Below are 16,019 nucleotides of genomic sequence, written 5' to 3' on the forward strand. Positions count from 1 at the left end.
AACATGGCATCTGTCGTTTGCCTAACAGAGATTTTGAAATTGCAATTTATTCTAATGCCACAGTAAAATGCTTTTTTTGATGGGAAGACGCAAGAGCTGGATAATTACATTTATAATTCAAAAAGAGAGAAAAATCATTTTAGATTTATTTTTATCATTAGCTCAAATTCATTAAAATTGATGATTCATAATTATTCAGTTTACATTTAGTTGAGTCTCAAATAAACTGTATCTTTTTTTAAGTTTGAACATATTCATTCCTGTGTGAATAAGGCTTCAAAAATATTAGCCTCACTTCAAAAGTACAATGTTTTTGTCCATTTATACCATCATGCTTACTATATTTTCCTAACACAGTAAATGATCAACAGATGTGTTACTGTACGGAGAAATACAGATTCCACCACTGAATTTAGTGTGTTACGATATTTCTCCACGCGAGACAGTTTATTCTTAATATAAAAAGCACGAATCTTGCTTATCTTTTTAGATAATTACAATGTAACTGTCGAAGTGAAGAAATATCGTAATACACGAGTGATTCAATCTGTTTCTCTAATGATTCAATTTGAAAGACGACTTGACGAAAGTTGTGTAATTTTTATTTGACGTTACCAGGCAGGGTGGCCTTTTTTATCACGTCATAGTATGAACTTCTGCAGAAAACAAGAAAACTTCACGTCATAATTAAATTTCGACCAATCTTTTGCTGAGAACAGATATTTCACTAGTGAGGAGAAATATTTTGCCCACATGGATCAAGAAATGTAAAATATCACAACAATTAGAGACAGTGTTTTCCCATCCTGAAAATTAAAAATGTGATCAGTAGAATGGAACTTAATTGATGCTAAAACGTGAAAAAAAACACACTGTACATTATATGTATGATAAACATTTTTGCTGAATTAAATTAATTATCTTTGATATGGTCATAATTATAAATTAATTGTATAATATAAAATTTACTTTGTTCGGAAAACAAAGGAAATTTTATCCAAGAAATATATTACCTACATTGTAGCGTTATTTTACCAAAGCTTTCTCAATTGTGGGTCATCAACTTTTGTTTTCGATTTTTTTTTACAAAATGCGCGTCTTGCATACAAAGTTTTTATCCTTGTATATTTGATGAAGTTAGTTATGTATATTTTGAGTAACATCAAACGAATCTATAGAGAATTTTCTTTGAGATTAATAAAACTTTTCTCAAACCTTTAAAGGATTTTGTTTACTATAGTTTTTCTGCTAAAATAATTTCCTGCCGAATAAATTAAATTTGCTTTTAGTTACATAGGTATACGTAAACAACGTGTACACTATTGATTTTCTCTTCACATTAAACATACAATATACGTGTTTTTAAATATTCAAAATCAAAATCTGCAATGATCAAAAGGTTGTCAAAGAGTTCCGATAACAATCTAGGCATATAAGACGCACATACAAAACAGAACGCAGTACTCTTTTACCTAAACTCCTTCTAAAGTAAAATATACACTATCTGAAAAAATTGCATTTTACAACTAGAGGTGTCGCCTTGGTGGCATGATCATCTTACTTTGCCGGACTACATGAAATAAATTCAGGTTTTTTGGTGGGGAATGTATTCCTCAGTCTATACATTATCCAGTGGTGTTTTTTTGTGTATTTGTTTGTCGTTTCGTAGTGTCAGATTCGAGGTAAAAGTGATCGTGGTGCCCTTGGTTTAATAGCTTCATTATTAAGATAAAGTGATAAAAAATCTTTGAAAAATAAGAACAGATAAAAGTTCGAAGGGCCAAAGGAATATCTACAAGCCAGAGAAAACAAAAATGTCAGTGCAAAAAACAAATTAAATGACAAAGCATCATAAATTTATATTTAACACAACTGGAGAATATAATCGACCAATACTCCCATACATAAAGACAAGACAGCGGAAAGCAACACAAAACATTCCTCTTACACTAATGAAAAACAAGGAAACTAGATAATTTATTGTACACAAACGATCAATCAATAGCATCAAGTAAACCAATTTATTTTTCCAATAAAACTGAATTTCAAAGCCTGACAACATTGAACAGCATTTGGTACACGTCTCATTAACAACTTACCTTTTGAGCATAATGGCGACAACAAATAATTTTGAGTATTGCTGTTTGGAAATAATTATTCAAACATACAAAAAATTAACTGTTGAACAACCGAGTCATTGGTATAAGTAATACACAAAAAATATGTATACTAGTGCCCTTAGCGCTTGTAAACAACACTGAAGCATCCTCTATTTATTCATATCACCAACATATCGTGCTTTCATATTTATTAAACACTAAGTTCAATTCCAGAAATAAAGGCAACAGTGGTATATCGCTGTTCGAAAGTCATGAATCGATTGAGAAAAAAAAACAACAGAAACACTGAAGTGCTACTAAAAAAACGCAACACACATAGAAACGAACTGTAAGATAACAACTGCGATTTTGACAAAATAGTTCATACACTATCATGCTTCAAACTGCGAAATCTACAACGGGTGATAAAAAATGTTCATAAATTTTATGGTTGATATGTTAAAGTTTTGTTCTCTTTGTCACCTCATTCATTGACCTACATTAGTGTTTGCCTAGTTTTTACAACCATATTGCTTAGATTTCAAAAACTTTTTTTGTCGTGTGCTTTCATTTTTGTTTCATTTTCTTATTAGTAGTTATAGTAATACTTATCACCTTTTACCATGAACACATTCAATTTTACCATGACAAGAACCATATGCACATACTTCATTTCAGTCTGAAATATAATTGAATAAAAACATGTAGCAGAACCTATAATTTGAAGGAAGGTCTCAACAACGTTGTGATTAAAGAATGCCATCATTACAAGTTACCGTGAATTGATTATTGTCCTCAAGTACACATTATTAAAGCTCTATGGTAAATATATACGTAAAGTTGAAGTGTTCAACAAAGTACAAATTAAATATCAAATTTAAATGCAAGTAGCAGCGGAAATACAATATTTTAGTAGTCTAAAAGTTAGAATACATACGAAAATGACTTAATTTTGCGTTAATAAGTATTGTTTAAAACAACAGTTCTCCACCAACTTGGTCTCTTCTAAACACCAATGTCAAAAGAAAAGACTAACTGCGTCCATATAATTTATGTCATATATAAACTCGAATACCATTAATCAGCTTGATCTACACATCAAGCTGTTGTTATCTTCATACGACATCAACCTTGTCCTTTAGCAACTAGTTATCTTCATGAAACAAAATTGTTGCCTAGTGCTAAAAATTCTGAAAATGAATATATAAACAAATTTTATTTAAAGGAGTAACAGATATAGAAGTATTGTTGTAAATAGAACGGAATTTGATGCGACTGTCAAACAATGACAGGTTTTGAGCTATCCAATAGTTTCTACATTTGAAAATACCTGTACCAAGTCAGGAATATGACAGATGTTGTCCGTTCGTTTGATGTGTTCTTTCATTTGATTTTGCAATTTGATTAGGGATTTTCCAGTTTGAATTTTTCTCGTAGTTCAGTATTTTTGTGAATTTTTTTGTTTTTTTTTTTTTTTGCTAACAATGTTATGTAGCTTGTATCGACCACATTTCAAAACATTATGGACAGCAGTTAACATCGTGTTATCATCTTAATCAATGTTAACAAAGAGAAACGAAATGGCATAATATAGATACAGTATAGACAAAGAACATAGCAAAATTCAAAGTAAATAATAAAAAACAAACTACACAATAATAGCACAATGGCGGAATTTATAAATAACGAGCCAATCCAAGCGGATTTTACAAAAAAATACGGAACTGTTCAACCTAAAAATGTACAAAGACTCTATAACAGGTAATTGAGATAATAAACAACATCAGTACCTATACTTCAAGACCATTACATTTTATTTGTGAAGTTGATAAGTAATTTGTCAACATCGTCTTCGTATTTTTCGAGGATTGTGTGTTTTAAAGGACGAGAATTATTTTACATAAACCTGGTTCATTAAATTTCTGTTCAGACGCTTGTGACGTTTTATAAAGTCTGATGAACAGTTACAAGTTCTTGAATACCAAATGAGTTGGACAAACAATAGAACACATGCCACAACATAGAAAACTAAAGAATAAGCAACACGAACCCCACCAAAAACTAGGGGTGATCTCAGGTGCTCCGGAAGGGTAAGCAAATCCTGCTCCACATGTGGCATCCGTCATGTTGCTAATGTTATTACAAATCCGGTAAATAAAGAAGGCGAAGAAGTTATGGCCTTCATGGTTGTGTTTCTTACGAAAAGATCAACATTAATTTGACCTTGATGTCACATTTGAAGGTTACACGATGCAAGACACTTCACACAATTATGATATATCCACATGCCAAATATATAAGGCCTAGTATAAAAGACAAAACAATTATGGCCATTATGTACTTTTTAAATGGATTTTGCTCTCATTTAATGCACCAATTTGAGGGCGTATTTCCAACTTTAATACGAAAAAACCTGGCGGTTAAATTTTTACAAACCTTGCCAAAAAACTGACTAGTATTTTACATGATCAAGATTCTCAATTAATTGGTCTACAGATTCAAAATTATCAAATTCAAAACTGAACGACAAAACCATTGGTGCATAGGACCAAAGCTCACCAGTGCTGAAATAGAACTGAATGTGCAAGATCCTAATATAAAATCAAGTTCGTTATTTTTTAGTATTGCTGCAGAGATTATGAAAATAAAATACAACTGGTTTTTAGTTAAAAACAAATCAGTCTTGAAATGTTGTCTTAACTCATTTCTCTTCCATTCCACCAAATATCATACTCCAGTTCAAGTGTCACATTATGTTTTGGTCCACTTATTGTTATAATAAATGATTACTCTATTCAGTAATAATCTTGAATGGAGGATTGAAAGGAAAATTTTAACTTGTCTCTTGCAATCACACCACATTTTCTTTTCAAACATTTAATTCAAAATTGCATTCACAAATTCGGAAAGAAACATGCCAAAAGCACAACAAAAGAAAAAAAAATCGCTATCCATTCGAAATTTAAATTTGATAAAGCAAAAATAACATTCTATTTAAATCATCAATGTATAGTTTCAGTTTCAACCATGATCCTAAATATAGACTTTACTTTCCCAAAAAAAAATGAATTGAAAGACAGAATAGAAGACACACGTTTATTTTCAACACCTGTCAGGATAACGGTTTAAAATAGATACTAGAAAATATAGTATTTTTATATTCAGATGATTATGTTTATATTCAGGTGATTATGTTTATATTAGAGTGCATAGATATGTGCAGTGTTTTGTGAACTGAAGCTAATGTGTTTTTCTTTTCTTTTCGTCTTTGTTCCTTGGCATGTAAATGATGCACTGGTGGTTGATTATCCCCCTCGGTATCTTCTAACCTTTTACATGAATATAAATCATGTAATAAAATATTCATTGCACTTTTGAAAAATAATGCAGCGATTTTAAAATTAAAAATTATTCCTTACCTATTTTACATTACTATATGTATTTCTAAGCCCATAGTGTATTTCATTAACAACTACATGCATATGGTTTTCAAAAACAAGTATCGTGGAATCCGTTCAGAAATGATTTTATTCGATTTAGTACTAAGATCTACGAACAGAAGCATTATATGATTGTCAATGATTTTATTTATTTATTTGGTTAAAACTTTATTGTCTGAGGGAGCTACTATTTGAGGAGAGGGGTTTTGATGAAATTTGAAAAAGGCAAGACAGACAGTCTTTTGAGCAGGATCAGTTATGTGGCATAAAAGCAGGATGACAGTTTATGTAAACAAATTTAGGTTAAACTAATAAAAAAGTCAGGTCCACAAAAAGTGAAAAATAAAAATACTAGACAATGATTTCAACAAAAACAACATTTTAATCCAAGCCCTCCCCCCTCTAAAAATCAAATGGTAGCATACTTAGACTTTTGAATTTTTGTACTTTATTTCATTGTATGTAAGGCACTAAGTAAAAAACGAAAACAGTAATGGTCCTTTCTGTTTCCCGTCTTTTCTTACGTCCTGCACGGTTTTCTTTTGTAAATTTATTTCACTTTGAAATTTTCCTATTTTCACTACAAACTTCTCAGAGTCTGAAAAGACCAGTTTTTGTGCTCGACCAGTAAAGCTAGGTTCACACTGCCGATCAGACCAACTCGATCAATCTAAATCAAGACCAAATAAGCGATCGGGAGACTGGTCTGACTGAATTGACAAGAATGTTCGGGGTGGTCTACCTTGGTCGTCATCGATCTGACGTTCTATCCGAGAGTTTTTGACATGTCAAAAACATTTGAGTAAGGATCGAGAAGCCAGTCACTCGAAAAGGATCGCCTAGAGATCGAAGTTGGTCGGAATTCAAATAGTTTACCGATCAATACTCGATCATTTTGATCTTTGTTCGACTACTATTCGATCATTTCACGATCAACGACAACCTGTACGATATGTGGTCCAAATTAATTCGACTATAAAACTATATTTTTTTCATCCCATATCAACTCGACCAATACCCGGTCTCTACTCGACCACATTCGACCACTCTTCGATATCTACTTGGCCATTTACGAGTATACATGACTTCTACACGATTCTCTAAAAATATGTGCAGCTCTGATTAACTCTCATAACTTTGCTTCTGCAAAAATATATTGTCACTACTTATTTTTTAACTGTACACAGATTCCACTATGTACAGTACACGTCTGTAATTTTGCAGGGAGCTGTAAAATTATAACAAAGATACCAAAATACCAATCACACTCAAAGGTCGAAAAAAAACCCGGCAGAGCCATAGCATAGCAAAAAACGACGAGAAGATAAACAGAAGTCTACATAATTCAACATAGAAAACTATCAACTTAGCGAAACCCAATAAAACCTGGGATGATTTCAAGACTGGTGGTTCGAAATGTAAGTAGATCCTGCATTTTGACCCCAGAGGAGTTTTCAAATATGAAAAGTAATTGTCCATTAAAATCCATTATTAGACAGCTGATGACTAATTTAGCCTTCAAAATTAGTTTTAAGAACATCAAACTTATATTTTACTTGTTAAATGGGCTATTTTTGTTTGACTATCCGTGTTTTTAGTATGTCCAGAAATATTGAAGTATAAAAATAAGAAGATTTGGTATAATTGCCAATGAGACAACTGTCCACAGGACACCAAATGACACAGAAATTAACAACTATATGTCACCGTACGGTCAAATGTTTACAAACACTTTTGTATACGCTTTTTGACACAATTTCTTAATAAAATGAGACGCAAAACAAATGATTTTTATTTGAATTCGTGATAGATAAAAAACAGTTTAAGAAAATGTATTCTCAAGGGGATTGAACTTCTATTTTTTTCTAAATTTTGGGGTAATATGTGACATCTTTACCCCCTGTTTGCAATATTGTTAGTAAAAACAAGCAGGTTGTTGCCATGGATACAACAAACAGAATATCTTGAACTATTCAACTAATGGGTATCAGATATATGGTAAATACTGATTACTTACACATGCACATATATGACACAAACAGTACGCTTAATTTGTAAGAAAGCAAGGAAAAGGGGATGGTAAAATTTATGTATATTGCTATCTACCATCAGTACTAATCCAGGTACAAATTTTATTTTGAAGAAAAGTGCAGTAAAACTCCTATAACACATCAGCGTTCTAATTTACTTTCAGGAGGATTTTTTTGGGGTCCTCTTTTTTCCACTCCTGCAAGCCTCTCATAATTTTGATTTTGCCATTTGTTTAGGGACTTATCGTTTTGCATGTTCCTCGGAGTTCAGTAATTTTTTATATTACCCACACAGTGGTCGCCTTCTCAGCCTCTGCATCACCTAGATTTCTCGGCACCCTTTGCTGGCTATCCCTTCTACGCTTTCTGCAAGCTCCGTCACAGTTATTAACCTGTCTATCTGAGCTATAACCACCTTGCCAAACAATCCAACTGCTTTATGTCTTTGTAGATATTTTAAATGTATAATTTTCTCATACCTTCTGTGAAATACTGAATGTAACCAAATAAACGGGTAACGTGTCCAGTGGACACAGATAATGCCCCTCTTTGCATATAACGTTATTTGAGTCATTACATAAGAACGGTATAAGTGACACCAACCGATCGCACTTGATCTGTGTTTAATGGTATTATGTTTCATAAAATTTGTTGAGGCAATATAAAATTAGAGATCATACAGAAACTAATTGTTGCAACGTACGTATACGTTCTTGCGGACGGACACGGAAAACTCTTAATGCAGCGGTTGATACAATCTTTAGATGTTTTTATACTGAAATTGTATATACCCGACCAATGCCCGACTATCCCACCGACCCCTATACGATCAAGTCGATCTGGTCTGGCCGAGATTAGGCTGAGATAGAGAATAGTTGAGTTGGTCTGGCTAGTCAAGTTAAGATCGTGTACAGATTGTGCATTGGTCGGAATTATCAAATAAGTATTCAATTAGTAATTGGGTTGGAGTCATCAATGATTCGTGAATGGTCGAGTTAAGTTCCTGTACAGTCGGATAGCAGTCGTGTAGTAGTCGTAAACAGGCCCGATCAAGAATTTGGTCACGCCTGGACGTGGAAATACGTACGTTCATTCCATACATTTGACACCATAAGTTGATAGGTGAAAGACAATTCTTCTGGTTTTTTGTATTCATGGTGACAACCTGCATTATTTATTAAAAACATACAAAAAGTGGGGTATAGTTGCCAACAATTTAGCCAAAAGTAGAATTTCAATCCCTTGGAGTGATGCCTTTTCTGAAACTGTTTACATATATCCATCAAGAGATCAAATAAAAGTCATTCTTTCGTCTCATTTGTTTTGGTAAAATGGCATCAAATATTTGATTTGAGAGAGGAAACATTTGGCAGCACGGTGACCTAAAGTAGTTAATTTGTGTATCATTTGATGTTTTATGTGGAGTTGTCACATTGGCATTTATACCAAATCGTCTTATTTTCATACTTCACACATTTCTGGACCTACGGAAAATACGGACAGTCATACAGCCAATTTAACGAGTGAAACATAATCTTGATGTTATTATAAACCCACTTTGAAGGTTGAACTAGTTATCAGCTGTCTAAAAATAAATATTTCTATTGCACAATTTCTTTCATATTTGAAGAATTCTAAGCGGCCAAATTACAGGATATAATTCTATTCCAGAGCACCTGATGTCATCCCATTTGTTGATTGTGTTTCATGTTACTAAGTTTTAAGTTTTCTATGTTGTGTTACTAGATCAATGTTTGTCTTCTCTACGGTTTTACGTTTTTCGCAATGGCTGTGTCGGTTAGTTTTCGATATTTTGAGATTGATAGTTCCTTTGAGATCTTGTGTTTCTCTATAAAATTGTAACCCTCCTCGCAAAACTACAGACAAAGTTTATGGGGGAATTATTGCGAAGTTAAAAATAAACAGTGACAATATGTTTTTGCGAAAGCAAAGTTGCGAGAGGTAATCAGATCTGCACACCGTTTTAGAGAATCGAGTAGCAGTCATCTGACTCGTATATATGACCGATAACTTATTCTGTCTTGATCGGGCTTGCTCGAATTGATCTGATCGGCAGTGTGAACCTCACTTTACAGTCTGAACGAGTTATCGACCTTTACTCGACAAGTATCCATTTTATGCGAGTCTGAACAATACTCGACATAGTCTCAACCTGTCTAGAACAAGTTTGAACCATGCTCGGCCTTGTTTTGACCATATACTCGACCTAAACTGACCAAATTTTAACCAACCAAGAATTTTGTTGTTTGCATCGATCTGTTGAATGTCATTCTTAAATATAAGGAACTGTTATACATGCATATATATATATATATATAAATATATATACAGCACAAATATTTTCCAAAAGAGCAAAAAAGTGAAGAAGTATATTTAAACAAAACGCATTTGACTAACAGGTCGAACAACTGACGTTCTTTAAGCCTGCTGACTGCCATTGGCGATTGTCAAATAAAATTGATCACAAGATGTAACAAAGTGGATCTTAATATAAATTTAATACTAAACAGAAAACAATTAACTTGTGGCCACAATGTTATGCCACAAACATAAGGTGTTAATATTTTTTTGTACACCAGATCCTGATTTCGACAATAAATGTCTCTTCAGTGATGTTAGGGATCGAAACGGAATTTGGAAGGCCATATAAAATGTACCCTCATTTTTAGATAGACTCTTGAATTTTAAGAGTCAATATAGGATGAACGGATCATATAAACCGGAGGGAAAATATGATACAAGCCCAAACGAAAAAATATAAATGAGTCTAAATTGAAAACTACGTTCAAACCTATGATTGCGTTGGATAAAAACCGCAATTTTTATACGTGTGCATGTATGCATGTATAAAACGTATAAAATTTGCGGTTTTTATCCAACGCTATCATAGGTTTGAACGTAGTTTTTAATTTAGAATCGTTTATATATATATATATATATATATATATATATATATATATATATATATCACATTTGAAATTAAAATAAGACAAGATGATCAAAGTAAGTAATTTATATTTTGATTAAAATAAATCTCATTGTAATGCAAAAGATTTCATTAAATTAATTTTGATATACACGAAATGATATCATGTTTATATTGCTTCGTGTTCATCAAAAATACAAGAACTTTCATCCATTGCTCAAATATTTCAAATGTTATTTCTTTTTTTATCCAAATATGTATAAGATAATGTATAAACTACTAAACAAATGTAGACATCGACACCTTTGTTTTATTAAACAAAGAATTTAATATATCAATAATGATAAAATTTGCAAAGCAATCCATGATAACCTTTTAATTTAGAAAACGTAATTCAAAATTACACAAGAAATTTATTTTAAATACATTTTAATCCGTTTTTTTTTTCTGCAAAATAAGACTTGGCATACATAACGCACTTAAATAAGATTAAATTACCTTAGTACAGGTGTATTTTACAGGTTGAAATGAAACCATATTTTAGCTCGTTTATTACTTATCTAGTGAATTTGAACGGCCTTGTTATTTAAGTTGTGCAGAATGTTATAAATTTCAATGAATGTTATTTAAAATTTATTACGTTTTGACCAGATGTGATCTTTTTATTCGGTGTGCCCTAAGCAAAATGTACTAATTTCTAGTATAACCCTTATCAGAAGTATCTTTTTTATTCAATTTCTTAATTGGATATCATTTTTAAAATACATATATATCTATATATTCCAATTTATAATAAGATTATATATATTTCTGATATAAGTCAAACAGTGTCAGCGATTTTGTTAGCTGTTGTTACTTCATTTAAAAGATAGTTATATAACTATTGTAAAGTAACCATGAAACCTATGTAGATTTTTTAGGAATTTCGGAAATTTTAGTTTTATACATATTCGAAGCTTTAATGAATTATTTCTTTTATGATATATATGCATCAGATTAAAACAACTGTAACGTAAAAATTTGCTGAATAAAACGGGATCATCCCTGTATGCATGTGTTTTGCGCATGAATAGAACACAGTTTAGATTGCGATAGAAGTCTCGGTAGCATGGTATATCTAAGTGTAAACCAGGGGTAAAAATAAAGTTAAACAATCTAATTCAAGTTTTTCAAGATATGCAAATCGTATGAGATTTATGTAAAATTTTGTCTATAGTACTGGACAGGATAAATTTTACTCATGACAAGTAAATATTTCCTTATTTGATTCAATGATAAATTCTAAACATTTTTTTGAAAAGTGCAAATTAGTAAAGACTCATACGGGAAATAAATGTGGTATTACACCTGTATATTATAAGAAAATATTGACACATTCTAATACCATTTGAAATTTTTGAATACCAAATTATTTAGATTTTAGTTGTTAATTATTGTATAACTAAAATTTAGAAAAACTGCATTCAATGTTTCCTTGTTAACAAATTAGTCGTTAACGAAAATGAAATGGACTGATAACGAATGTCTATATCATGTGCTCTGCAATTGGCTATTATGCAATCGTAAGAATGACACTATTTATGCATTATTACAAATAGAGCTTTAGTATTGAAAAAAACATGCTGATGTTTTGCATTATGAAAAGAGAAGGATATAGGTTTCGACAATATTCAGAACAATGAATGTTGACCTTTTAACAAAAAGTTGCATTCGCTTGTTAATCGAAAACTTATGTTCTACACAACATATATTTTGAAACCATTTTTACAAACTCAAATTCAAACTTGAAGCTGTCATTTCAGATTTTTGCAATCAGTTTATAGACCCGTTTGCATTGCAAAAGATAAGAAGAAGAGAATATCCTTTCTAAAACTTGACTTTGCCTAAAAGGGTCACAATGCCATCACTTTGCAATTTAGCAATATCCTTGATAAATAATCAGTTCATTTGAAAAGACTTCCTTACTTAAATGATGTAATGCCTATGTAAAATAATTGTTAAATTAAACTAAATGTTAATTGACACAATCACATGTGTCAGGATTTCAAAATTGACGACTTATTTTTTATCTTATAAAATGTGTTTGTGTAAATTCTGAACCTCTTGATTGCACCTTTGCCATCTCCCAATTCATAATAAATTATCAGACTGAACTTGAAAATCAAAAATAATATTTCTCAGTGAAATGTGTAATCCAACGGCACATATATCGTAATAAAAGAAACCACCATTGAAAACATAAAGATTGCTTCAGAATTGTGTTAGGCGATAAGCAAAAAGAAGGCATAGAAGACACTTTCCGAATGGGTAAATGCTTTGAGGTCGTTAATACAAATGAGAATAAAAAAATTAATTGGGTCTATCAAAACACATTCTACATTGATCTATATAGACCTAAAAATGTTGGTTAACACCTACCACAATGGAAGATTTGTAAATATTATCGTTTGTGTGTGTACATCTAACAGCAGGAACTGTTAAGAACGGAGTCGGTATTCAACATTTGTTTGCAAACTCGGCATATATTCCTACCTCTCTTACCAATGAGGTCTTACTGAGTATTCATAAGTCGGTTCTAAATTTGTTCTTTTAGAAAAGGAATTTCATCCAAAGATTAAACATAAGTGGATTTGTCTTTACTGCATTGCATGCCTTGATTACATAAGTGTCCATAGAAACACAGTTATATTGGAAGGCGGTCCAAGTGCTCATCGATACATCTACCTAGATTATAAAAACCATGAAATCAGCAATAAAAGCCGGGTTATTCAAAGTTTTTGTGATACTTATTTTTCTAGGAAGAGGGAGCATCGGATGTGAAAGATGTATAGATACTTCATTCTCTAAAAACTAGGAACAGAGAAAAATACAATACATAAGAATACAATTTGGATACTTAAAAATCCTAAAAATCACCAAGGTTACATTTTCTTTAAACTAACATAATATCTAACATTTTGTGAAAGCAAATCGTATTTAATAAACTTGCTAATCTTTTTTGGAAGCCCATGCTGGATTTTTCTTCAACATATATGGTAGGCTTAGTTAACAGATAGTCGGTGAACGAGTAATAACGAGGTATATTGTATTTATTCGTTGTGGTTGATTATTGGTTGCTTTTATCCAGAGAATCTATCACATGGATTTTCAAGAATTATTAATGTATACAATATGTGCATTGTACGTCCTGTAAACAAGATCGAACTTGATGAAGATCAGATCATTTAAAATGCCACTTGAAACGAGGATAAATTGTATAGTGACCGAAATTTTTCCCAGCAACAAGCCACCTATAGACCGTTTATTGAGTTGTAAACTTGCAGAATTATTATTAAATTATCTCCACACGTCACGTCACAATTTAACGTTCTCATTCTGACAGCACGTTGATGCTAATGTATACATTCCAGACAACCAGACGGACAACCTACATTGTCAATGGATTTAATGTCAACCGGCAAAAAATACAAGAGTTGCCATATTTCTATTCACCAACTCACCCTTAGAAATAATTATTTGAAGCAGATTTATTACATAATAGAATCGTATTAAAGAACAACAGATTAGATTTTACAAGCTGCGTTGATTTTGTTTACCTATGTATTGGTGATATCTTGTCACTCAATAAACCACATCTAAGTAAATGCTTGCATCTCAATATCCCGGTTAATCGAGATTAAGGGCATAACCGAAACGTGAAGATCTCATTGGTGTCTTGATCGTGTTCTCAATATCGAAGCACGAGAAAGACTCTGAAAAATGTTAGGATTTTACCTATCCAATAGATTATTAGTTTAAACACGTCTATGATACTGTATTCGTTTACAGGGGTGTACTTCTTACACAAAACCTGCTCTGAGAGTATTGAGTTGAAAGAACGACTAGAATGGACACTAGGCGAATTCAAATGTCACCACCATTTTAGTTGAACAATTTGATCCAGAAAATCATCAACTCAGGCCACATGTATATGTAGTCGTACATCATTAGATATCTTGATAACCGTCTGTTAAGTGAATTTACAGTTTTGGAAAACGGGGTTGTAAAATAGTTGAACATATCTAATTTAACTTCTTATTTTACTTATTCTAGTATAACATAAACATTATCGTTAAAAACAAATTATTGCTAAATTTGTTTATTCATCATCATTACATCAAGCTGACATAAATCTATGGACTTTATTTGGCAACTAAGCTTAGATAACGATGAATATGTAGATAAAAGTACCGCCATTAGTTTTGGCAGTTCAAATATAAAACAAAATTATTGAATGATGATTTATAATATGATTTTAAAATCAAAAACGTCAAACGAATGTATAACAACTATCATATTCCTGACTTGGTACATGCATAAAGACCAAGCAATTTGAATTATACTATGATTTAGAAAAATCACTGACTCATTATGTTATGTGCTAATTTAAAAATAGATCAAAAGAGAATTTAAATTGTGTAGCGTGTTGAAACGTATACACAAAAACGCACCACTTTACAATTTAAAACCCCAACGAACAATAACATATATCATATGATAAAGATGATATAAAGACATTAAAGTTTTACAGAGGCGTTTTATTCGAAGTTATTGCATTTCAAATGCTCTACATAGATTTGTTCTAAAGATAGATTTAAGTGATTTGTCATTTTCAAAACTGCATATTGAGTGACTGTAAATGGTATATGATTTTCGTATTGTTCATCATTTAAAAGTAAACAAAAAATCGACTTTGAATGAACAGTGAACTGCATGTTGAAATCGTTATTGGTTACACAAAGGTACATTTTGCCATAACAATCTTCGAATTGAAGTGCATAACACTGATAAAAACCATAATATGATCAGTGAAATATCACAACATTATCTACTTCCATTGAATATTTTTTTTATCCACTCAATTTCGCTATCGTTAATATTGCTTAACGATGGGAGTAACATGCATTGCAGCGAATTATTTCATTCGTGTGTCAAACATGTATATTGGGTACAAAGTTGAAAGCTAAAAGCTATGAGTAAATAAAATAAAATAAAACCATACCGATGTCAGAAAAAAATACAAAAATATACATCAATATTTATCGACAATAATACTGCTTCCAATAAATAGCTTGTTCAATACCAAGTAAAATACTTACTTAAAGAGTTCTAGAACTTCCTTGTAAAACTTTTTTTGTTTATCAATGTCATATATCAGTGTTAGTTTCTATTCCGTTGATGCATTGCCTTTCATTTACTGCAAAGTCATTATATGTGTATTTCTAATGACTTATACTCAACATCTGAAATACAGGTACAGTTTGAATATTATTATAAATAATAACTTCACAAAATCACAATAAATAATAACAAATCACAAAATCACAACTAAAAACAAAACAAAAATCGATATTCTTTATTCTGTCATGGCAAAAAGTCATGCATATGCTTTATCCAAGATCACGATTTTATGATAATTGATAAAAAAAATTGCGGGCAGTGCTAAAATACTTAGACTGCATTA

General features: G+C 31.5%; 1 protein-coding gene across 2 annotated transcripts in view; it reads right to left on the minus strand.

The window, feature by feature from the left end:
- LOC139502925 (uncharacterized) overlaps window positions 1–15,766 on the minus strand; it is a 57,800-nt gene extending 42,034 nt beyond the window's left edge. Inside the window, exons 1-3 of one of the 2 annotated variants that reach the window (XM_071292593.1) lie at window positions 15,655–15,766; window positions 3,175–3,289; window positions 2,715–2,778 (exon numbers count right to left, since the gene is read on the minus strand). In XM_071292593.1, the coding sequence (XP_071148694.1) occupies window positions 2,715–2,778; window positions 3,175–3,177 (67 nt within the window). In that variant the 5' untranslated portion in view covers window positions 3,178–3,289; window positions 15,655–15,766. Of the gene's footprint in view, window positions 1–2,714; window positions 2,779–3,036; window positions 3,290–15,654 lie in introns of both variants that reach the window. The other variant, XM_071292594.1, reaches the window with a different exon arrangement.
- Window positions 15,767–16,019: the final 253 nt, after the last annotated feature.

This window comes from Mytilus edulis, chromosome 14 (assembly GCF_963676685.1).
Source record: "Mytilus edulis chromosome 14, xbMytEdul2.2, whole genome shotgun sequence".
Classification (NCBI taxonomy): Eukaryota; Metazoa; Mollusca; class Bivalvia; order Mytilida; family Mytilidae; genus Mytilus; species Mytilus edulis.